This window comes from Notothenia rossii (genome assembly GCF_949606895.1).
Source record: "Notothenia rossii genome assembly, chromosome: 11".
Lineage (NCBI taxonomy): Eukaryota > Metazoa > Chordata > Actinopteri > Perciformes > Nototheniidae > Notothenia > Notothenia rossii.
Genome location: NC_136910.1, coordinates 42,489,744 through 42,514,101, shown reverse-complemented (window position 1 = coordinate 42,514,101; position 24,358 = coordinate 42,489,744). Strand labels below are relative to the sequence as shown.

The 24,358-nt window shown below is 38.6% G+C and overlaps 1 protein-coding gene across 8 annotated transcripts in view; it reads right to left on the bottom strand.

Annotated features, from left to right (window-relative positions):
• The window catches only part of pdlim5b (PDZ and LIM domain 5b), a 38,414-nt gene extending 17,199 nt beyond the window's left edge, over nt 1-21,215 (bottom strand). For 7 of the 8 annotated variants that reach the window (XM_079656680.1, XM_079656682.1, XM_079656683.1 and 4 more), the window contains exons 1-3: nt 21,059-21,214; nt 15,863-15,968; nt 2,337-2,488 (exon numbers count right to left, since the gene is read on the bottom strand). In XM_079656680.1, the coding sequence (XP_079512806.1) occupies nt 2,337-2,488; nt 15,863-15,961 (251 nt within the window). In that variant the 5' untranslated portion in view covers nt 15,962-15,968; nt 21,059-21,214. Of the gene's footprint in view, nt 1-2,336; nt 2,489-15,862; nt 15,969-21,058 lie in introns of all 8 variants that reach the window. The other variant, XM_079656681.1, reaches the window with a different exon arrangement.
• Between the last annotated feature and the right edge of the window lie 3,143 nt (nt 21,216-24,358).

Here is a 24,358-nt window from a genome sequence, read left to right as displayed (position 1 = left end):
ATCTTTCCATTTAATGTTGTCTTGTGTGATTCCAATTAGATTGAATTACATAATTATCTAGCCCTTATATTGAAATGAGTGCAACAATCTGAGCTAATTAGAGTAGTAGTGCAAACTACATGCTTTGTTAGGTTAGGGTTATGCTGTGCATAACAGGTGAGGGCTGTAGTATCTTTTTTAACACCTGCTATATGTCAGTGTCATTTTAGGGAACTGCCCAAAGAATGTGAGCTATGACAAAGAGACATAATGGTACTAAACTGAAGTGACATTAATCATCTGTTGGCACTCTTTGAAAGCTTTTATGATAAGAAGAGTGTGATCATGAAAACCATAAATCTAACGTGAGAATGTGGATTGAGAAAGTGTTACACGTCAGAGAGAAATATTTTAGTAAAACACCTCAAATACAACATTTATTATACTGATCTTTAACTAATTTAGAAGACAATAACAAAATGGTCAGTGTGAATGTCCAATCCCATTATATTCAAATGTCTTATAATATATCATGTTCAAGTCCCAAGTATAAAGTATCCTTTTTTCAATCCCAAAATGAAACAAACACAGAAAAGTTCTTTTTAAATTCTTCTCTCTGCTTCACTGAATGAAGACATGCGATATCAAACAGCCTGCAATCTAAAGAATGCCGCCAAAAAAAGAAGCAAACTTCAATCCTTTATATCGAGGAAACCTTTGTTGTTTATTGGGTGTTTTTTCTCGTAGTTTACATGTCCTGTGAGACCCCAATGTTTGATGTTTCATTGTGAAGCCATTACCCACAGTAGATTACATACAGCTGTGGGACAGGGTTATTTTAGGATTATTTTTCCCACGATTACAGCACACAGTAATAGTACTCCTTTGATGTGGTGATGGAATGACAGGACATGCAAACTAGTCTTTGAGTTTTTCTGTCAACATGGTTTACAGCTCTGAGAGTGTGCATGCTTTGCCTTTATTTGTTTCTGCCACTAAAGTTACTCTTCTCTACGCTTTGCTGCAGAACATGTACGCTAAACTTCAATGAAAGGGATCACAATCATTTTTACTTTTGCTCGTCCATATTAGAAGCTCTGAGATGAGAGAACTGATCTTGGATAGGCAGTGCTGTCCTTAAAAAGTAAATATAAGCTATTTATTTGTCGACAAAACTCACTCAAGGCGTCCTGACCTTTCACTACATAGACTATAAAAGTTGTTTGGAGAGAAAATGTTCCTTGGTGGACAAATAAAATGAAACCCTCAGTTGAATTCTGTGTTGTCTTTTCTTTGAAGCATATATTACGGCCTTACAGAGCGCTATTATAAGGGGGTTTACATTTAAAGTGCTCAGAGCGCTGCGCTAAGGTTTAATATACTCAAGGGCCTCAGAATACCAGGGTCTTCCTTTTGTCTCTTAAGAGAAGCAGAAGGCAGTTGATGAACTCAGCACGATCAAACTCAAACTGAAGACTTTTACAGATTCTCTGCCATGACCTACACAGCCAGAAAGAACATGTGTAAACTATTAATTAAGAATCTCTCGCTGTGAGTACACGCTCTGGAGATCCAAGGAAGCGATTTTGGGCCAACAATTTAACTGGAATGCAAACCTCAAGTATTTTGATTTGCATACCTCTAAACTGTGATTTTACACTGTAAAATGTGCAATAGATTTGCCTTAAGATTTACTTTACATGGAAATCACTTTTAGACGTATTGGCATCAAGCACCGAGAGTGTCTATTTGGCTGGACAACACCTGGAAAGACTGTATGGTATGTATAACTTAAATAATGGAAATGGTATGGCTGTTGGACTGTTACTTATAACTTCTATTTATTGCACAGTAGTTATAGTACAGCTGTGGGTTTTTTCTCGTTCAGAATCTTTCCATTTAATGTTGTCTATTGTGTGATTCCAATTAGATTGAATTACATAAGAAATGTCAATACCATGCTTTCTTGCCAATGTACTATTACATAAATCATGCAAGAAATATCAATCATAATTAAGTATTTTAAACTATTTGAAACCTCAGAAAGGATTCCGGGACATGGCATATGTTGTGGCAGAAACTATCATCTGCTTTTAAATAATAAAAAGTACAAATAAACCAGACATGTCAATTAATCTTCAGATGGCCAGTTAAAGTTTTCTTTGTGTCTGTTCACTATCCTGTTAAAAGTAGCTTCAAATGCATACAGTATGGAAACTCTTGACTCCTATAAGTTCTTCAAACAGGCTTAAATACACACTGGTGGGCAAAATCAACAAAGTATGCATTCCACTGCTGAGCGAGGAAATCCATAGATTATGCTGCAGAAAGTGTGTGCTCATGTGTGCAACTGTTACCTCTGCAGAGTGAGGCTGAGATTGCCCGTGCAGGCCTTAATCTTGTTCTGGGCCTCCAGGTGATTCATGCGGTCCGTGGAAATGCCGTCAATGGACATGATGATGTCTCCGACTGTCATGTTGGCTTTAGCTGCCTTGCCTCCATCATTAAGCTGCAATGAGAAAACAATACATTTGATTAATTTAAATAAGAAGCTCGTGACCAAACAAATATGATTATTTCCACAGCATTTACTTATCAACTCTACCCCTTGTTCTTTATTAAGATTGTAGGAAACTGTAGGGTTTGAATGCACAGTTTGAGAGAATGAATAGGAAATAAATAAAGGCATTTGATCAAAACAAGGCTGTGTACGCACATTTTGATGATTTATTTATTGTAATTACCAAGCAATGTGCTGTCTTTTCCATTTCCTGTTTTATGTAACTTCAGATAAGATACACATCTTATTCCCTTCAAAACATCACAACATCGCTCGGCCTCGGACAGGATAACACATCCACCGACACAAGATTTAAAAAAAACTAAATGCTGACTCACTTTACCAAATGATTGAATAAGCGCAATATATTTTAGTTTCACGTATTATTAACACCTGTTAAACCCTGAGCCTGTTTTTCAGGTTTCAGGCTCGAAAATGACATTCCCAGAATAAATGACCATATCTTCCCTTCTAAAAGGGTTAAATTAATAATATTGTTTCTCAAAGTAATGATAAACCTGTCAGTTGGATGTAGAAAAGTCAGATTCAATATAGATGTTTTTTATTTTAAAGAAAATTCAGATTGAACATGGTAAAAAACTGTAAATTATAGTGTCCGTCCCAAATATATTTTGTACTTATAGTGAAAACTAACCTTGGATGATGGGTTAGTAGACTACAAGCTTTAGGAATCCAAAGTACAACATATAATAAGTACCCTGTATCAAGATTGATGCAAAACAAGGGATATTTGACATTTTAAGACAGATTTAGCAAAAAGAAAACTTTTCTGGGGTCATTTGGGTGGATTTTCATATCTCTGGCTCCCCCTGCTGGATTTTGACATGTGACATCTCTTTCTAACCGTCTGAGCCAATGGAATCGAGGGCAACTCCCACATAGTCCTTATTTGGTCATGTGTTTGTATTATACTGCCGCATAGCCAAGACCGGAAGCAGCAGCCACTCTGGTGGCTACCATTAGCAGCTAACTTTTGCTCTGCGATTTTTACATAAAAATGGAATTATGGATTATAAATAATTCCAATTATTGCCCAGGAACTTTATCAACCTATGGATTAACCGATTCAGCCGCGTTTTTTCTCGTTTCAATGCCATTGAACACGTCTTTTGATCAGATTAACAGCTACGGTGAGACGATCTCCCTAGAAGCTACGTAAAGGTACGTGTTGTGATGTCTGTCTTTGCTTCCCCTGTCGCAAGTTCGGATCACTCAGCGATGATACTATATACCTAAATAATCTGTGGAACCTCAGCTTTAATCGGAGATCTTGTATGTGCAGCTACGATAAGTAATAAGGGTACTTTTATCTTGAGTTCTGTGCCAATGTCCGTTAGCATTTTTCGCTAAGGGGTCATTTAGATGCTTCTTATGAGACTTGTGTTTTGTTTTGGTAAAAATGGTTTATATCATCAGTTAGCTGAGATTATTTCCGTTAATCTGGTATAACACATTAATAGGTTCTTAAATATTAAGATCCCCTGAGACACAGTGTCCCGGAAAAAAAAAACAGGTTCCCCGCCGGCGGGGACCTTGGGGCTTAACGGGTTGAATTAAAAGGAAATTGTGATTGTTCAAAATATGACATTTTTCATTTAAGAACATGTAGACGACGTGTTGAATACTTTGAAAGAGCAGCCCAGCCAATGATCACAGCATCAGGTGATGATGGTTAACTATTTTATCCGTTTTGCAGCTTTCAACCTCTGTCAGATAAAAATGAGTGTCTTTAGAGATTTGAAACTACTTCAGGGTTTTCTGTGCTGTGTACTTTATCTGTGATTGTGGTTCTGGGAGTTGCTTTTTTTTTGTTTTCTAGGAGGTGGTTTTCATTTTACTGTACAATATTTAAATGTTACATTCTGTTCTTGTATCATATTATATTTACGTGTATATAGACTTCTTGCACTATTTTTTATTAGTATTTCTGCATTTTATTAAATATGTTGCATCGTTGGAGGAGCTTGGGTCATAAGACTTTCATTGCAATTTCTACACTGTAGCTTATGTGCATATGACATTAAAATCTTGCAATCTCGAATATTGAATTTTGCTGGTGACAGGTTGTTTTCTCTCAAGCAGGTTTTCCTTGTAAAGTAGAACACACAATACAATACAAAAAACAATCGCCTTACAGGAATAATTAACTGAGATAGTGTCATGGTGGTATCTGTAGTTTAAATATTTACCCGATTGACCTGGTTTATCTCCCTTAAAGGTGGGGTAGGTAAGTTTGAGAAACCGGCTCGAGATACACTTTTTGTTAAATTCCATGGAATGCTCTTAACATCCCGATAGCAATGAATATCTTAAGTGCTTTGACAAAAAATCCATAAAAAAATGTCATATGTGGAAGCCGTAGTACTGTAAAAAGCCGTAGTACTGTAAAAAGCACGACCAATCATTTTAGCCGGCCCGGCTAAAAAAACTGGATGGCCTACCTGCCATTTCAGCCTTCCATCTGTGCACAAACTTATCTCGTGCCCTCATTGGTCATGTGCGCGTTCGTGTGTATTGGAGTTTCAAATTCTAGCGCACTCGAGCCGGTTTCTCAAACTTACCTACCCCACCTTTAAAGCTCTACTTTACAACGGTATATCCACCAGCGAGTAGAATAAGGTTGAAGTTTATCGGGTTTTATACTCTCTCTTTCCACCTTGCTGAGACTTGCATTCAACACACAGGAAGTAAAGCAATATAACCATGACGATAGGATGACTATCTGCCAGGTGTGGTGATGGAACAGTGATTACGTAAGGCTGAGCGCATCCTATCAATCATTCAACACCTGAAATCATTCAAGAACAAGACTGAACTATGTGTACTTATTAAATGATGCAGCCTTTGTTAGAAGCATATCTGTATGTGATCTTTCAGCAGTGTGAAAAAAACACTTAGAAATCGGGACATGGAGCTGAGGAGAGATGTGAGTGTGCTGAGAGACAGAACAGGATAATGAAGAGGGCGTTAAGCATAATGGCTGGAAATGGATGTTATCCATCAACTCTGTTGAGTGTTGAACATAAAATTGGAACTTAAATGTCAGAAATTAGTTTAATGCCCCCGAAGTGCTTTCTGCGATACTTTTCTATGAACCAATTACATTTAAATACATGCAAAAGACCTTCGATTTTTCAGTCACACACACACTTGGGAGTGGTTATTTATAAGAGCCAGCCAGCCCTGATTAAGCTGATAAATGAAAAACAAGATCTTCCCTTTCCCCACTGCTTAAGAATGCATTCAGGTTAGGTAACTCCAAAAGGATTTCCCCTTGCATTTAAAAAAAGGAGCCAATGAGACATAAAGAATGTGCCATTGTGTTACCCTCATTATAACATAGGGGGGAGAGAGTGGGTGGGAGGGGGGAGAAAGAATGAGGAAGTGACAGTGGCAGCGAGCAACACATTTTCTCTGGAGCAGCGCTTTCCTTTTTTCATTATCAAGTAGATCAGTAGCGGGAAGTGTAGAATGCATAGCTGAGGCTGATGTATGCTTACCAGCCTATAGAGCAGCCACATGCTAAGTGTTACTCACAAAGGGCAGCGTTCTCACTTCACAGGCCTGAACACAGCTTCCACTGACACACTCAGAGTCCGGCTCACACACACACCTGCCACATGAGACTTGACTCATTTACTATAAATAAAATAAGTCATTGCTCTTCAAGGCAGAAGCTAATAAAGAGAGTAAGCACTCTTCAGAGATCACTGGCATCTGCTGGCCATGTTATACTCTACCAGACATCCCCTGAGGTCTATAGCAGAACAAAATCTGCTGAATGAACGTGTCCCTGAGACGTCATGTCTCTCTCTCTGTGGGCCTGTGAGCGTTCTTTAGAGAGGAAGAGAGAGAGGGAAAATGGAGATTTGAAGTTCTCTCCTTGTAGGGATGTGAGAAAAGAAAATACTATACAACTCCTTGTATGGCAATTCCTCAAACTATATTTTCAAGACATGGAGAGAGGAGTAGACTGTTGTAACATTCTCAGAAGAAAAATGTGTTTTCATATGTGGTTAACAAGGTTTTATGCTTTCGTCTGCGGTGAACAGAGGGCACTTTATGAATCCCAACTTCTTTCAGTCAAACACTGTCTTTCTCACATGCATACAAAACAAATGGATGTTGCAGCAGGAATCCCAGGCATCCACAGTCTATAAATATAAATCAAGAGAGGTCTGAGGCACTCGTGACGGAGAGCAGATAAGTAATGAACTGGAACTTTGGCTGTGCTACTCCAGCTCTCTCAGGAGAACTGGATGTTTTAGCAACAGGATTTGGCTAAATACTGTCAACCACAACACATTATAAGTTGTGCAATTGATCAGAATTTGAGAAGAAAAATATTTGTAACCTTTCTACATCAAATAAACGTTAATTTCAACGATTTCATGTGAGATTGGCTGAGGAGAAGGATGTTTTCGAATGAATGAAGTGTCTTTCCAACTGCGCCTCGTGAATAGGTTTACAGCCAATGGTGTGGCTGCTGTGGTCTTCTCCACACGGCTGATTTTACTGCTGTGCAGTCACTGGTAATGACTGTTCTTCCAAACTACACATGTAAGTCCCTCAGCTCCTACAAATTATGTATAAATACACATATTCACAACACTTGGCAGATCCATCTGAGGGATTATAGCAAATCTTTGAGTACACTGGAGATTGTGATGTTACTTGCTAAAAAGCCTCTTAATGTATTGCTTGTTTAAATGTCTTTGTAGAATAACTTTATCTTCTCCCAATTCTTCAGAGATTTAGAGAAATTCAGAGGGATTTTGTACAGCGGTAAATCAGAAGCCTAAAAAATTAAGGGTCCATTGCTTCCATGTGTCTTAAATCCGTTTAACAGCCATAATCAAATACAGTCATAAAAGCAAATAAGAAAATACAACTGGAAAGGCACAGACTTCCACCAAAGCCATTTCCATGCATATAACCGCCCTGTGATTGGGATATACTCCCAAATGTAGTGGTTTCTTCCTTGATTCAACCTTATAAAAAGTTTGAGGACATCTTGGCAAGTAGCTTTGCTGTAATTCTGCTGAAGAATAGACCGATAAACCAAACCTAACCGAAGACATGACCTCCTTGGCAGAGGTAATCAATCTGGTTTATTCCAAGGACTGTTTACTCAGTTATCAATTTATTTGTATTATTGCAGTAAATTAATAAAGAAAAACAAGGGATTCTTTGAAAGTTATTATAGGGGGAGTAAGAGAACGGGGTTCTGTTTGGAGAGAAAGCAGCATTGTTAAATAGTTGAACAGCTAAATTTATGACACACAGTCCCTCTCCAGAGGAAATTGCTGCCAAAACTCCTTAAACTGGAATTTCTCATCAACAGATCAACGGTGTATTTTTAAACCACTGATTTACAGTGTTTTGTCAAACTTTCAAATCTCACAGAAAACGCTTTATGGGAGCAGAACACAAAACACATTTCAGGTAAGGTAACATTATCAAAATAACACCTAAGCACGAGTGGGATACTAATCATGCTCTACGCTGGCATAACTTCCTTCCTTCTGTGAAATGATGGAGTAAGGAAGACGGCTGTGTTTTTTCACTTTTAAGAAGTCATGTTACAGGAAGTGTCTTGTGGTGAAGACTGAAGGCCTTTGAGATGCATGTCATGTCTGTGAAGGGCATACTTAAGATAGAAGACCGTATATGGAAAAGACTTGGGCCACACACAATGACATCACAAAGACACAAGGCTACACCCATTCAACCTGTAAAGTTCATCAGAAATACACATTTTACCTGTCAGAATGGGAGGAATCTGTAAGGAGAACAACCACTACAACCTGCTTGGCTAGCACAAGCAGAAGCCATAAAGTACATTATTTATTATTGTATTGTCAAGAGTGGTCTTCCCTTTGATGTGTGCACACTGGCAACACCTCGAACAAACTATAAGAGAGATGAGAATTAATTGGAATCCAGTCATTGGGAGTGGACCAAATGGCAAGTACTAATTTTCCTCCAAGCCACATATCTCAATTAAGTCCACTTGAACAGAGGTAGACCAGCGATGGTCTTGGTTTGACCCCACATTTTAGTACATCATTCAGGCGGCTGGAAAACACGAGATGCCAAGCAGACCTTCGTATGAGCTCTTGGTGAAATCGCTATGACAACGCAAATAAAACAACACAAAGCAGTACCAACCCCTCGCTGAATACTGAATGCTTTTTTGTCAGGTCAGAAACAAACCAGGCTGACTAATGCTGCTGAGGCAGATGATATGAAAAGGCTTTTAACTGCGGTGGGGCCTTGAGCCAAGTGCAAGTGCAACCTCCATGATTCATTCCACTCTCCTGAGCTTTTCTGGATTCTGTCAACGGGCAGAGGGATTGTAAAGTCTTAACATGTTGTAGCTATGATAAAGCTGACACAAATAGACTGTACCAGTGCCCTAAAGCAGAGTACACAGTACATGACAGCAAAGTTTCAGCAAAAAACTAAACTAAAAACGATATTTGGATGTGATCACAATATCTTTGTATATATATATATATATATATATATATATACATATATCTTTATAATTGGGCCAGGGGCATAAAGTGGAAGGGGGTGAGGGAAAATGCTCCCTTCTACACTTCCTAGTCCACTATTATGGCTCCCTTGCTTGGACCACACCCATCTTCTCAACTTAGCACCTGTTTCATGACTACATCCACGGTTGCGTCACTATCGTAGTGGTAATATCTGCCCACAGACAGAGAGAAACGTAAACACCTGGCAAAGTACTCAAAGCGAATTCTGTGAAAGTTCCCGACAGAAGGTGTTACCGGGAACACAATTTGCTATGATGACACATATGCACACTCAGAATCTGAAAACAATACCAGCCATGCTGTGGCAGCTGATAACAAATGGGAGAACCACTGGAATATTAAAGGTCCCATGTCATGGCCATTTCCACTGATCATAATTCCATTGTTGAGGTATACTAAAATAGATTTATATTGTGCAATTTTCCAAACTCACATTGGTTTCTCATACAGCATCTCTGTATAGTATGTGTATTCACTCTCTGTCCTACACGCCTTGTTGGAGCTCCTGCCCCCCCTCCCTATGAGCCCAGTAGCCGTCAGCGAAACAGCGAGACACAGCGAAACCCAGCCCGAAACCAGCCGACACCCGCAGCCTGGCTGGGAGTTTGTGTGTGTGCTCACACACCGACTCACAGCCTCGCCACGTCCCGCCATCTCAGGGAGGAGAAATCGGCGGAGCTGCAGCTGAGCAAAGATTGAGTGTGTGTGTGTAACCTAACGGCTCCGCGGACGTAACAAAACGGCTCCACGGATTGGTCCATTTGGACCAATGGGTCCATTTGGGTATGGGCACGTCACCATACCCAGGAAGAAAAAAATGAAAAAGAGAAATCTCCAACAAGGCGTTCTGGGGCAGCATAGACAGGTATTTTCTGTGTTAGAGTTTTACTCGCTACAGGGTGTACTTTGAGGGTTTGTGACTTTTGCAGACCGTTTACATGCATACAAACCTTCATAACGCACAAGGGGATGGGCAATAACCGGAAAAGCATGACATGGGACCTTTAACACATATTTTGCATGACTGCACAAGAAAACACGCACTCTAGGTTAAGGTTGATTTGATTTAAATGGCATTTATATTGCATCCTAATCAGATCACTTCACAATGCTTACAGTATAAAGTAGCATGCGTGTTATCAAGAAAGACTGACTATCACTGTCTTTAATCCAACTGTCCTTAAAACCAAGAGTTAATTGTAGGTTGTAGTCCAAGCAGAAGCCATTAGGAGACATCAGTGGCCCATTGTGTATTTGAATTAGGCTAATTCATCTATCTTCTTAAACAAAAAGTTGAATCTTCCTAAAAATATCTTTCATCAAAGCAAAAATCAAACAGTCTGAGTGATCTAAATCAAAATCGAGTTACAGCTTTCTCATTCTTTATAGCTCTGCCATATAGCATCAGGAAGATTAAAAGCAGATGCCCTTAATAAAGCTCTAGACAGACACCAAAGAGATCAAACACACTGCAGATAACTGCTTTATACTAAACCCATATGTAACCTGAACACATCTTTATGACCCTGGGTGGAATCACAGATTATTAAATATGCCGTGTGAAATGTATATTCATGAAATATGGGGTGGATTTAATGGATTTCTATAAAATGTCAGTTTCCATGTAAAATTCTCAAGAGCTTTTAATACGAGAGACAGATATTAAAACTGTTTGACAGCTTTGCATCACAGGCCACAGGTTATCTGTCTAAATAGTTTCCTGAAACGCCAGGAGGTTTCCATTGTTTGATTTTGTTTTTTTTGGAACTGAGCTCAACCGAAAGTCATGGCTCAATGTTGGACAAATTACTCTTTATCTAAAAAGGTACACAAGATAATAACCCTTTTCTCTGTATTATTGTAACTTAATATAGAAGAGAAATGTCCTCTAATGAAAGGTATTGTATTACTTTCACTTAAACACTTTCTATCACATACTGTCCTGATATCTGATACTCAAAATGATCCCTTTCTAGTGTAGAATAACCTGAAAGTGGAGCCAGTTCAGTCAAAGCACATCCACATGATGTATTTAGATTGCATGTGGATTGTTTAAAACATTTATTATTTAAAAATAATTTGAAGCACAGATAGAAAATGTTGTATGACAAGATGATCATAACTATATCACACTGAATTAAAACATGTTAAGTAGCTGAACCTCCCTGGAAGTCGCTCACCGTTAGGCTCTGAAAATTAAACTTGGTTGCACTTATTATATTACCGTGCGGAGTGTGCGGTTTTGGTTAGACTTTCAAATTCAGCACGTAGCAAATGACAGGTGAGTGAAGGATATTTTTACATTCAGATCAAAGAGTACAGTACACTCAAGGTTGTTTCAAAGTGAGTTAATACTTTCAAAAAGAACAACAGATGTTCCTGTTTATCATTTGAAACCTACAGACCTTAGCTTATAAAGGCTTTTGTCCAATGAGATGTAATACATAACTCAAGATGCAAGCTACCCAATGTGGGGCTGTGAGGTGATCCTTCTCTCTTAAAATGAATACAGAAAGAATACCTTACCCCTAATGTTGTTGTTGGTTGCCCAGACACACTCCATCATCACGCTGCTTTTTTATGACAGTGAGAGTAGCCTCACCATATTAACACATGATGGTGGTGCTTAAGCTCATCTGTAAGCTCAGGGGCAGGGCCTGCTGCGAACAAAGAGCTAAAAGTAGAATATATAATGTTCACTCAAAGTATCACGTGCCACTAAAACAACAATTAAAAGCGGACAAAGAACAAGAGGGGGAAGTGAGGGGTCAATGGCGGAAAAAATAAACATTTATCTTGACCTAATGTACAATAAACAGACATTTTGTGGCTGAGAGATACTAATGATTAAAAACCAATGTATTCAACACAGGTCCAGGGTCTGTCCTTTAAACAGAAACATTCCCCTGTTTCATAATGAAAGCCAAATTAGTCTACATTTCTTTCCCATATAGACACCTTTCAAGAAATGCCCAAAAAGGATCTGGGTAAATCACAGATGTTGGTAACGGAAAGAGTCTGAGGGAACAAAAACACAGACACCCACACACATTACTGTATGTACATACCTTGACCTTCATCCATAATTCAACATTATTGGGTGGTCTCACTTTTGACAAACATCCCAACTGAATACCACACAATACATAAGACTCGTATTCCAGCTTATGTTATGATTTAGCCTCATTACCAAACCAAAGACAAATATTTCTAAAAAAGGAAACCAGGCTTATGTCCGGTACTGTACTGTGTATAATCTTAGGATCAGTTACATGTGGTAAGCATATGTTATATTATATTATATTACATCATTATTCCATGGCAATCGCATCCATCTAAGCAAAAATAAATAGAGGCTTTAAAGTCAAGGCACAATCTTCACTGAAATGTCCGACAATTAGGCATTGTGGGTCTCTAATGAACCCAAACATAGGCTGTGAACTACATTTTCTCATCATCTAGCTAATAAAGGAATTTAAGTAATGGTTAAACTGTTGGCAGATGTTTCCATGTATGTACATTATCTCACGTACTCCTCCCTTAGTAAATTATGTTACTCCCTAAACTAATATTACATAACAGTAATCATTACAAATGACTTAAATGGAGAAATGACAGATTTAAGGAAAGATATAATAATAGATAAATAAACCTTTTCAGCATTACTGCAACATCTAGGCCACATGTTGCACATTCAGTCTCTTGGCTGTGGCTTGTGTGACATTAGGATATGGAAGAGAAATAGACAAAGACGAGCCTTGGCGCCTGGACAATATCAAGAAATGTGAGCCATTAACTGCGCCATTCCCTGGTCATGAGCTGGGATGAAAATATGTCACAGAATGACACTTACCAACAATGTGATGGAATGAGAAGAACAGAACTGTGGCATGCAGAGTAAATCACTTAGGACTCAACACTAAACTGCTGTTGGACACAGGTGTTGTATTCAACACTTGTGATGTCCATTAAGTGGTAAACATTTATAAATGTTACATCTGTAAGGCATTTGTTAGACCTTTACCAACTCACAGTGTCTTCTTACTGTTTGACTATCTCTCTGTGGTAAAAACATCACATGGCACATCACTTCAAATATCACAGGAAGGGTTCAGAAGCTCCTTTGCTTTTAATTGTTCCTGTGGGATTTATGAATGATAGAGGGAATAATAAAACATATCAACTAATTAAACCATTGCCATCAATCCACATGATGTTTAACCTTTTTTCTTTTAAATGGCTGATTGGAAATTAAAGGGAAAAGAGTCAAAATGGCCACATTTAAGCTGATCTTGGCCCTCTGAAAAAGAAATTTGGTTTTCTATTTTCATATATCCAGGTGCTCCGACATCTAATACAATGACATGTGTGAAGCTTTATTCTTGTATTGTTTTTGAGATCTGATGACATGATGTCTCCTGGCAGCTACATACCACTATGAAAACACAATGTCCTTCATTCCATTGCTATCATAGGAGATATTCTGGCCTTTTCGTACTCAAAAGGTATGTCACTTCCCCTCTTGTTCAAACTTCCGTAACTGATCCTTCCAACAACAAATAAACAGAGTCGCTGACCTTGGCCATGACATAGAGATTACAATTACATAACAGGAAGTAGCATGAACCGAATAACACTGCAGCAGCCATATTTGTTGTCAAAGCACAGCCTTCACTGGTGGAGCACAATCTGCATCATTTTAATCATGTTTGACAAGAAGCAATGTTAGTTTAACTTAGACACTTCTGATAGTCTCGGGTTGAAAAGACTGCTACTTATCAGACAGTGTAGTGTAATTTGGACAACAATCTTACATAGAAGGCCCTTCACAATGAACATAAACAGTGTGAGCATGTCTCATAAATAGTACTGTTTTACAATCAGTGGGACAGCCGCGCAGCCCTCCTCCCAGCTGAGGGCCCAACAGGTCAGCCGGAGCCAAATCCCAGGTTGAGTTTTTGGGGGCTCAACTCTATTATACAGTTTTTCATCAATATATTATAGGTCTCAGATATATACAAAACATGTCTTTGAAGTGTTTGGCTCGAAATACCAAACAGATCGTGCATTGTAGCGTCCCATAAACCCCTCTGTTTCAGCCCTGTTTCAAAAGTGCTGATTCTCTGTCTTTTACTTTAGATGAAAATAAGGCGCCCCTCCCCACGCCCCTATGAGAGATATTTGGTTCAAATGAACACAATGGTGCTCTAGGAGGAGATTCAGGTGATAAGGTGTGGGGGGGGGGGGGGGGGGGGTTACCTTGGTTGGTGATTGGCTAATGGTTACACAAGTCAAAAAATCGTATCGACATCATAAAGTGGCCAAAATCTGATCAGCTCATTTTGATACAGGTTTTTATATAAATGGATCAGGACAAAAAGAGAGAGAATCTTTTTTCCTAAAACTTTCAGAATCTCTTTACACAAAGGGGACACATGTTTATGTATAAAAGATATTCAAAAGTGGATTTTTCATAATAGGTGACCTTTAAGGTCAGGTTCTGATGCTTTCACTGCAGAACCAGTATACATAGTCGCCTGTGCTTTGTATCCGTTTTTAAAGGTCCCATATCATGCTTTTCCGGTTATTATCCGTCCCCTTGTGTGTTATGAAGGTTTTTCTGCATGTAAACGGTCTATAGAGTCAAAACCCTCAAAGTACACACTGTAGCGAGTAAAACTCTAACACAGAGAAGACCTCCCAAAAACGCCTCGTTGGTGAAACGTCATCATCCATTTGATTCTTCCGGGTACGTGCTTACGAAAGCACGTACTCGGAACTAAATGGACCAATCCGTGGAGCCGTTACGTTACGTCCGCGGAGCCGTTACGTTAAGCCCCCGCTGATTGGTCCAAATTGACCAATCCACACACACACTCAGTGCAGGCAGCTCTGCTGATCTCTCCTCCCTGGCTGCAGGCTGATAACAGACAGTTGGGATCGCGGCGAAATTCTCTCTGCAGACCCATTCTCACAGCGTTTATCAACCTTTTTCTTACTCAATATCAAGCCACACTTATTGTTTTTATTTCGGCTGTGACTTTGTGTGTGTTCAGGTTGAGTTTGGCTGTGTTTGGCTGTGTATCGCTAAACAAGGAAATCGCACCTCCACGGAGCTCAGCGCGATTCACAACGTACCGACCAATCAGAGCACACTGGGCTCACAGGGAGGGGGGGGGGGGGGGGAGCTGCAGCGAGCCGTTTAGTGGAGAAAGTGAATACTGCTGAATACACATACTTTACAGAGATGCTGTATGCGAAACCAATGTGAGTTTGGAAAATTGCACAGTATTTTTCTATTTTAGTATAGCTCAACAATGGAATTATGATCAGTGGAAATGGCCATGACATGGGACCTTTAAGACAGCGAGAAATGCCAGAACACTTTGCATCATCCCTCATCTGATGACCAAAATGACAGCAGCCGCTAACAGCTATCAGCTTAATCTCCAAAATATACCCTCAATGACCGTCTGGGAAATGCTAGGGAGTTTTCTTAATTGACGGATAGTGTGGTTACAATTCAGTTATGTAATATTATTATGACAATAGTCTGAGGTAGGTCATGACTGTGAGGGATTGAGTGACAGAGCCCGTGAGCTTTTAGGGAAGGTGTCTAAATCCAGCAATGACTGTCACACAGGAGATGAATGGCATCACGAGCCTGTACTGCATGCCTCAGAGGTGGCAGTCATGGAGTGAAGGGTACATGAGTATTTTGTGTGCATGTTCCACTCACCCGTGAGATGGTGAGGGGGAGACAGAAGTCCTTCCCTCCTTGCAGTCTGAAGCCCCAGGGGGCGGGGCCAGCTAGTGAGACGCTGTAGCTGCTGCTCATGATTCACCTAGACACAAAAGAAAAGATATTTTTACTTTTGATAGGGCATGAACCAATATTTAGAGGGATATAAAACACCAAGAGTCTAAATCCACACTGGAAAAATCCCAGACAGAAATAACACAACAATAAGGAAGAGAAAAACGGGAAATGAGTATGTAAACAAACTGTGTGTCACGTAGTTCATAGTTGTTGTGCAGCCAACTTAGTGTGTTCAAGTCAGTGCACTGTAAACGGATATTCTATTTGACCTGAAGAAAAGCATTCCGATGACGAGTGTAGATTCAAAGGTATACCAGGTATGTTTTTCATCATTGTGTTTTATAATTATTTCTTTTTTGTCATCCAATAACATATCACCAGACCTTTTTGGTTTGGTACAGTGAAACTATTTAGATTCAAGAACAACTGTCTATTAATAGTCCTTTTCTAAAGCTTTGTCCTAGGCAATGCCATTTACGATAGGGATATTACTGAGTCTGTCATATATCATATACAGCACAGGGCTCGACTACAAGGGTTGCCACATTGCTATTGCTAATGAAAATGTACATCCTCAAGCAAATGAGTGTGACTTGTAATAAGCAACACAAAGGTAGTCTGAAAAAAATAAACAAGGACAAGTCAGGGATATTTAGTGTTAGCATTGACTACCCTTTGTTTATCTAGAATAATCTCAGATCACTGACTCTGGAGCTGCACTTTGGACCCATGATCTCCGTGTCCTCTCATTGAACCCAATGCTTGATTAAATGATTTTCTGACAAAAGGTAGCCAGACTGAGAAAACAAACTATATTACAAAATGAACTGGCATTATGGAGGTACTGTCAGCCTATTGTAGATAGATTATTGTCCTTACAATACATAAGGGGTAAAACAATCAAACCAGTGGCAACTTCAGCATTTTTAAATGATGCATTGGTAGGCAAAGGCATTGTATCTCCTTTTTCCAAAAGACTTACGGTAGCCCCCTTTGGTATTCATCGTTTCAATAAGACAAAGCCTAGTGAACAGTCCTGTACCTGTATCATCCTTAAAATGGATTCCTGGTGTTGAGAAATGGTCTTTAGAAAAAAATACGTTATATAAAATATGTCGTAAGCACATCCGGCAAAAATATCTGTTTATCCCTAATATATAACAGAGTGAGCATTAACCTTTCCTCAGGCGACTGTCTGTCTGCATTCACACCAAATCAGGCGTTGCGGCAATTAGCTAAGGGTTGTGCAACGATGTGTGGGAGTGTCAATTAAATGGTACATTTGTCTGACAATGAATGCCAAGTCATTTCACAAAGATTACTGCGTTTGTACTCCCTCATGGCAGGGTTGTACAGATCTGGACAGCTGGTTACGTGATTGGCCATGCTACCGCAGCATGACATCAGGATGATTTCTCCAAAAGACGGCTCTGTCTTTAACTTTTCACAGTGGGTAACCCATGCAATCCGCACATCAACATATTACCCACTTGAAAATGAATGTAGGTCTTGCATTTTTGGCTCAGCCTGCTGATTTTCTGTGAATGCAGCATAAATGCTCGACACACCCTAGATGGTCATAGACTTGATACATCTCAACTGCCAACTCTACGTTTCATTGGAGAGAAGGTTTGCCAACGTCTCAATGGCCAAATGCACCATCATCTACATTACCTCATGGATGGATACCAATACCATATCCTGATTATACATGTGTGCATTCAAATCAGATGGACAGTTCCAAAAGTGAGACAACGCGAAGACTATTTGGTCCAGTAAAATATTTCATGCACTATTAAGTTTCACTGGTTGAAGCCCTGCCTGTCATGCATTCCTTTTCCACTGAAAATTTGAAGCTGAAAGCTATTTATTAGAAGCTAAATTGAGGTTAAGTACAGTCACATGCTTACATTTAGTGCATTATTAAATGTATTAGGTTAATGATTGGGGAAATTGGTGTACCATATTTGCAGAACGTTCAGAAAGAAAAAGATCATGTGAACTCTGCCCTGCACAACAGGAAGGGTGAATGTGGACATAAAAACATAAAATCAAAGGCTGACCCACAAGCCCTATGTCACAAACAGTACACTGCAATCACTTGGAAAAAAGTGAAATGTAGGATCAAAGCCAAGTCTAACACTGATGTAATGTTATTGGTAATCAAATTGAATTTTAGAAAGAAACTGAGAACCAAATAATTATGTTGTAAAGAACTAAACATCTGACATTTCTGCTAAACTAATGAATGAATAGAGGGGTGAATAGAGGCATTAAAGTATAGCTATCATTTGGTGCTGTACAATTTGAATATCTACTGCTCTTTTATTTCTAGCCTCAGTAAAAATGATATCACGTTTTCCTCACATAGTCCATCCTTAAACAAAGCAATTCAAGATTCAACTATTGCTTTTGTGCACTTGGCACTGCAGAGAAAACACATTTTCCTGATCAGTATTTCATGAATAATAATGCCTTGTCATCCCAGATGCATGCCATTCTCAGGTTGTAAGTCATGCTGCTGTCACACAAATTCCCTCAGGGACCCAGCACCACCTGCTGCAGACCATCACCTGTTCCTTGTACGAGACACACGTCAGATCACAGGGTTGGCCAACAAACTGACTCATCATATTTCCCGGAGGGGAACGGGCTCTTCAAAGAAGCCAGCAACTAAGCCACACAGAAGGCATGAGGGCGGTTGGAAAATAAAATCATGCGTGAAAATGATCGTGAGGAGGTGAACACCTGGAAAACAAAGAGCACATAGCTCTACTATTTATACAACACACTCTCAGAATCAAACTAGAGTACACCATGGCCACATGGAGAATATGCAGGTCTATAATAAGAAATAAACTACTTATAGACTGCTGTCTCCCTCTTCAAGGTGATCGAGGGTCGATGTGAGCCAAGACGTTTATTTTTGGGGAATTTACAAGACCCAACCCACATCCATTATCACCAATCAATTACACTCACTCTGTTTGTACTCATCATATTGCATTATTTGAGACACATCTTTGAACAACTGTTAAAACAGAGATAGAGTACACATTTCAGATGTGAAAACAAATGTAGGTGATGTCCTAACCTCAATATATGGAACTTAGTGACATCTTTCAAACTGTTGCAGGCCTTGCTTAGAATTTCATTAAAGTATACACCCCTTAACTGCTAATGCTAACGCTCATTTAATGTTAAGGGGTGATAGTACAAAAGTTATTATAGACATAGATACTATACGTTTTATTCACATTTCTTCAGGACACAATGTCTTGAGGTCATTGTTCAAAACAGCCCTTAAGGATTACAAAGCATTGCATAGCTCTGTTAACTATGTCAGTTGTTCCCAAGAGATTGTTTCTGTATTACATTTCATAGCCAGCCAACTGGGGCATTTCAGAAAAAAAGCTACATAAAATGCTGATAGAAAAATGTGGATCGCACACAAATCATACCCACATTTCAGTTGCATTTCATTCCCTAATAAGGAAGAAAAAAACATTAGCTCATCTCATGTCCCTGCTTGTTTTGCAATCCATAATGATATCAGGCATAGACATGAGCAGACACACCTTTCAGTGTTCCCAACCCTCACCGAGGGAAAAGCAGTCGTGCAAAAAGCGTTTTATCACCAGTAATCACATCAACACTTCTCTAAGCCTGTATACATCTGGGTATTTTCCACTTCGGCCTTATCTTATAAGTTCCTTTCATAATGGCACTTTTTTATGCCCAATATTTCAGCACATTCACACCAAAAACAAGATAACAACACAATCCTTTCAGCGCAGCACACATGAGGCCTGCCTACTGTGTTATCATACATTTATACATTTGTGTAGATGTTAGTTTAACTTGCTTGATCTCATTTGTAGGTAGATTTACAAAATAGTATAAAAATTGCAATTCAGTGTGGCTTTCTAGTCATGGTTGGATTAGACAAATATTGCCTCACAGGAGAAAAGCTCTATTACAGTAATTGGGAATCAAATAGGGTTCGACAGGGTTGTGTTTTACTGCCATTTAAAAGCCTGAACTCCATGCCCTTTCTACTGCATGTGCCAAATACAGATGTTTCATTAAAGTAATTATTAAGTATTGGGAAGAAAACAGTTATCTTGGTTATGGTGTAGATAGAGTGTAGACTGGCCTCTTTAGACGTCATGCTCATTTCACAATGTTTCAGGAGACAATGTGTTGCCAGGTGACATCATTGCAAGACAGGACATTTACTCACTGAGTGTTCTCACAATGTACTGTAGTGGGCTGTCTATGACATCCACTTTAACTTGTCAATACAAGACAAGAAATATCTGATAATTATTCAATGTAGCACATAGGCCTACTGTGAAAATATTTTCTTATGTAAGACTACAACAAATTAAAACTTAAAAAACAACTGATTGAAAGTCACATAAAGGCCCTTGTATCATTGGGACAACTTGCACCAACCTGAATTTATTGGACACTTTCTGTACACCAGCTGATTATACATGTTTGGTCTGAAAGCAACTCTTGTTCCATTTAACACTTTCTTACATTCAGAACGCATCAAATATATACTCTTTAAATGCCTAGGGCAGGCTTTAAGTAGGCTACCTCAGTGTGTCAGTCTAGAGTAGACCAATAAATATACTATAACTTCTAGGGGTAATTCTCTAACACAATATTTTGCTTTAGTTGTAGACTTTAGAGAAAGTGATAACTCCCTAGGTCACCACCATCAGTCGTGTGTTTACTTTAGGGAACACACATTAGCGTCATTAAAGTCCAGCACTCCTTGTTTTTTTTTTCACGGAAGCTGACATTTAATGTGTATTTGGTTGCCTCAGTCAGTGGGTGTGACATAAAACACATGTCTGACATTAATAGTGCACTTTTCTTATAAACTTTAAACCAACTTGTTTGTAAGTAAAAGAAACCTGTTACTGTGTTAGGAGCAGCGTAACAAATCGTGTTTTTTTAACTAATGCCTAAATATTTCGTATGCCATATGTTCATTTAATTGCAACTTTGTAGCACATAAAGCAGTTAAATATAACGGTAACACAAGCAGTGGCTTCCCCTGGACCGCTATCTGTGAGAAGTTGTCAGATGTACCGGACTCACCTTGCCTTGTGAAGCCGGGTCTGGTGCGGAGGGAGAAGCGTGACTTTAGTCCGTCTGTTCTCGGAGTCAACTGGACTGAGCGGAACTGAAGCTTCCGCATATAAGCCAGCCCCATCTGGCTGCCGGTAGGAGGGCTCACAGCAGCGTGTGTGTGGGTGTGTGTGAGTGAGTGTGTGAGCTTTCTCTGTGAACGCACGGCGGCAGGCATGGGCATGTCAGACCGTGGGACAGAAAAGGTGAGGCTGAAGAGTGAACTCCCAAAGTGTCCCTTTGTTGACGGCTCAGGTGAAGCTTAGCCTGCAAGCCCTCCTGAGGTCATACCTGGCCACAAAATGCAAAACTGACGAAATCACTACGAAAGATCTCGATCTCTTTGTGAACATGTCAAACAAATGAGTTGTTGTGATTGAATACATTAACTTGGGAGAAGTACTCAGATTTTGTACTCTAGTAAAATTAGAAGTAGCCTACCAGAGTGTAGGCTAGTAATAGCCTACTATGTTACAAGTAAAAGTCCTGCATTCAAAAGTTACTCAAATAAAAGTACAAAAGTGTTAGCAGCAAAATATACTAAGTAAATAAGTACTCATTATTCAAATGTGTCCATTGCAGAATAGCATATTATTTGGGTTGGTTATCATTATTGATGCATTCATGTGTTATCAAAGCTGGTAAAGGTGCAAGTGCAACTAGTTTGAATGACTTTGTATACTGCAGGGTAGCTTGTGAGTCTACTCCAGGTGTAACTTACTTAAGTCTTATTGAAGAGTTCATTATATTTCAACACTTCAGTAACTAAAGGTAAAACATACATTTAGTAGAGTAAAAGTACAATTTACCTCTGAATTGTAGTACAAAATAGCATAACATGGAAAAATAAAGTACAAATATCTCAAAATTGTACTTAAGTTTAGTACTTACACTACAGAGTAAATGTACACAATTATTTCCCACCTCTGGTTTTGTCCATATTTTATAATTGCTCATGCGAATCAGCTTGTAATCAAAGTCATTTAAATTATTGTTAAGTCTGTCAATTATTTAACACCTCATGAATCACAATAGTAGCTCTCTAAATCAAATGTGTTTCTTTTAAAATATAATATTTTACCATGCAATATTTGCCCTTGTTGTATCTCTAAGTTGAACAAAAAGTGCCTTGTTTTTATTTTGAGTCAAAGAGAGTTGTGTCATTATTGTAAGGAAGCAGACTGTCAGCGGTTACAGGAATGTAAGCGATATTTTTTGCATGATGTTATGAAAGAAGTATTTAAACGTTGCTGGGTGTCAGCTTGCCTTGTTTCATCAGTGGACAATGATGTCATTCTCTCCACTAAATACCTCCTATATAAAGGACAGACAAGTCACATGCCATCCTACTATTACCCACCAGATGTTTAGTATGTGAAATATGAAATGATCAATAAATATATAAAACGTAAAAATCCAAATGGAGGAAATGTTAATTGAAATGTAGAATTCAAACGATTATTTGCTTATTTATGGTCCATTATGCAGTTACAGTGATAAGGCATGTAAGCAGGTTTCAGTCACTTTGATTGTACTGCCAGTGTTGGTCTGCCCTCTAGTGGTCATCAGAGGAAGTGCATGCTTCACAGTTTAAATACTGTGGATTTAAAGCCGCTCAGTAATTCATTGCCTGGGGCTGAGATCGTATCGTCTATCCTTCCCTCCTCCCCAAGTTCATACGACATCGCACCTAGCCTGAGGCTGAGCTTTTCATAAAGCCAATTTAAGGAAATGGAGATTACAAAAAAATGTTTTGAATAGTGTGTCTCATGATGACCAACAAAGATTTTAATTAAAACTAAAATAAGCAATGATTATTGTTATTTATATATTGTTTAGCTTTAATATTCTTTCTGAACTAATTACAAAACATTGCTGAGCTACTGTCACTTTATGACTCGCTACACCTAGAATGAGCAACAATGTATGACTCAAATTATACAAATATGATGGACAAAGTTTTAAAAAGTATGATTTTTAAGATAAAGCTTTCCATACTATTTTCTATGGACATATATTTCCTCTAGCACCACCAACAGGCCAATTATTTGAGGTGTATAGAAAAATAGCAATAAGCAGTCAGATCAAAATTATTGAAATTATTGAGCACATTTTTTGTTGCCCTTACAATGCAAATTCGTGGGGAAATATTTCAATCAAACAACATAAAATTACTATGCAATTATTTTAATCATTACATTTTATTTTTATTTAATCAATGTTGTAATTTGCAGATGAATCAATAAATGGTGAAATAGTTGAAGCCATATTTCCATGGTTTAACAATTTCCTTTCTTGTCTGACTGCTACTGAAAAGAAGCTGAGCAGGTTAGGAGGAGAGGTTTGGCGGCAGCAGGGGAAACCCTCTCCAATTGTGGTCAGTTTATTTATTAAGACAGACATTTTTCATGTACTCAAAGGTAAAACGCTGCGTACTTATTTGGTGGAGGAGAGTCTGTAATCCCTCAGTTTGTAAAGTGTGATTATAGCATAAACCACAGATTTAAACAGGAGAGGAATGTGTGGACTATGGTGTCGGCTTTGAGCGGAATTTGTTAAAAAAAAATCAAAGTACTGATTCACACTATTTAGGGCAGGGGTGTCAAACTAAATTTCTTCGCGGGCCTCAACAGCATTATGGTTGCACTCAAAGGGCCGGTTGTAACTTTAAGACTATATATCAAAATACATATATAAATATATCATATATATAAAATAATGTATTATATGACATTATTGCCTCTGCATTGGATTATTATGGGGTAATAACTTCATAATTAACTACGTCTGAAAGCAGAAGTCTAGGGCAAATCATTGCAAGTCTCTTCACTGAGAATGTTAGAAAATTATTTTAAAAAAATCGAATTCTGAGAAAAAGTCAAATTCTAAGAAAAAAAGAATATTTGGAAGAAAAAAAAGTCAAATTCTGAGAAAAAAACTTGTTCTGAGAAAAAAAGTCAAATTCTGAGAAAAAAACTTGTTTTGAGAAAAAAAAGTCAAATTATGAGAAAAAAACTTGTTCTGAGAAAAAAAGTCAAATTATGAGAAAAAAACTTTTTTTGAGAAGAAAAAAAAGTCAAATTCTGAGAAAAAAACCTGTTTTGAGAAAAAAAGTGATAACATATTATATTCTTTGAAAGCTCTTGAGGGCCCGCATTAAATGAAGTCGCGGGCCGGATTTGACCCCCGGGCCTTGAGTTTGACACCCCTGATTTAGGGTATTCTAAGTGTTTCCAATGTGCTTTAAAGTATGTTTCTATTAATATATTA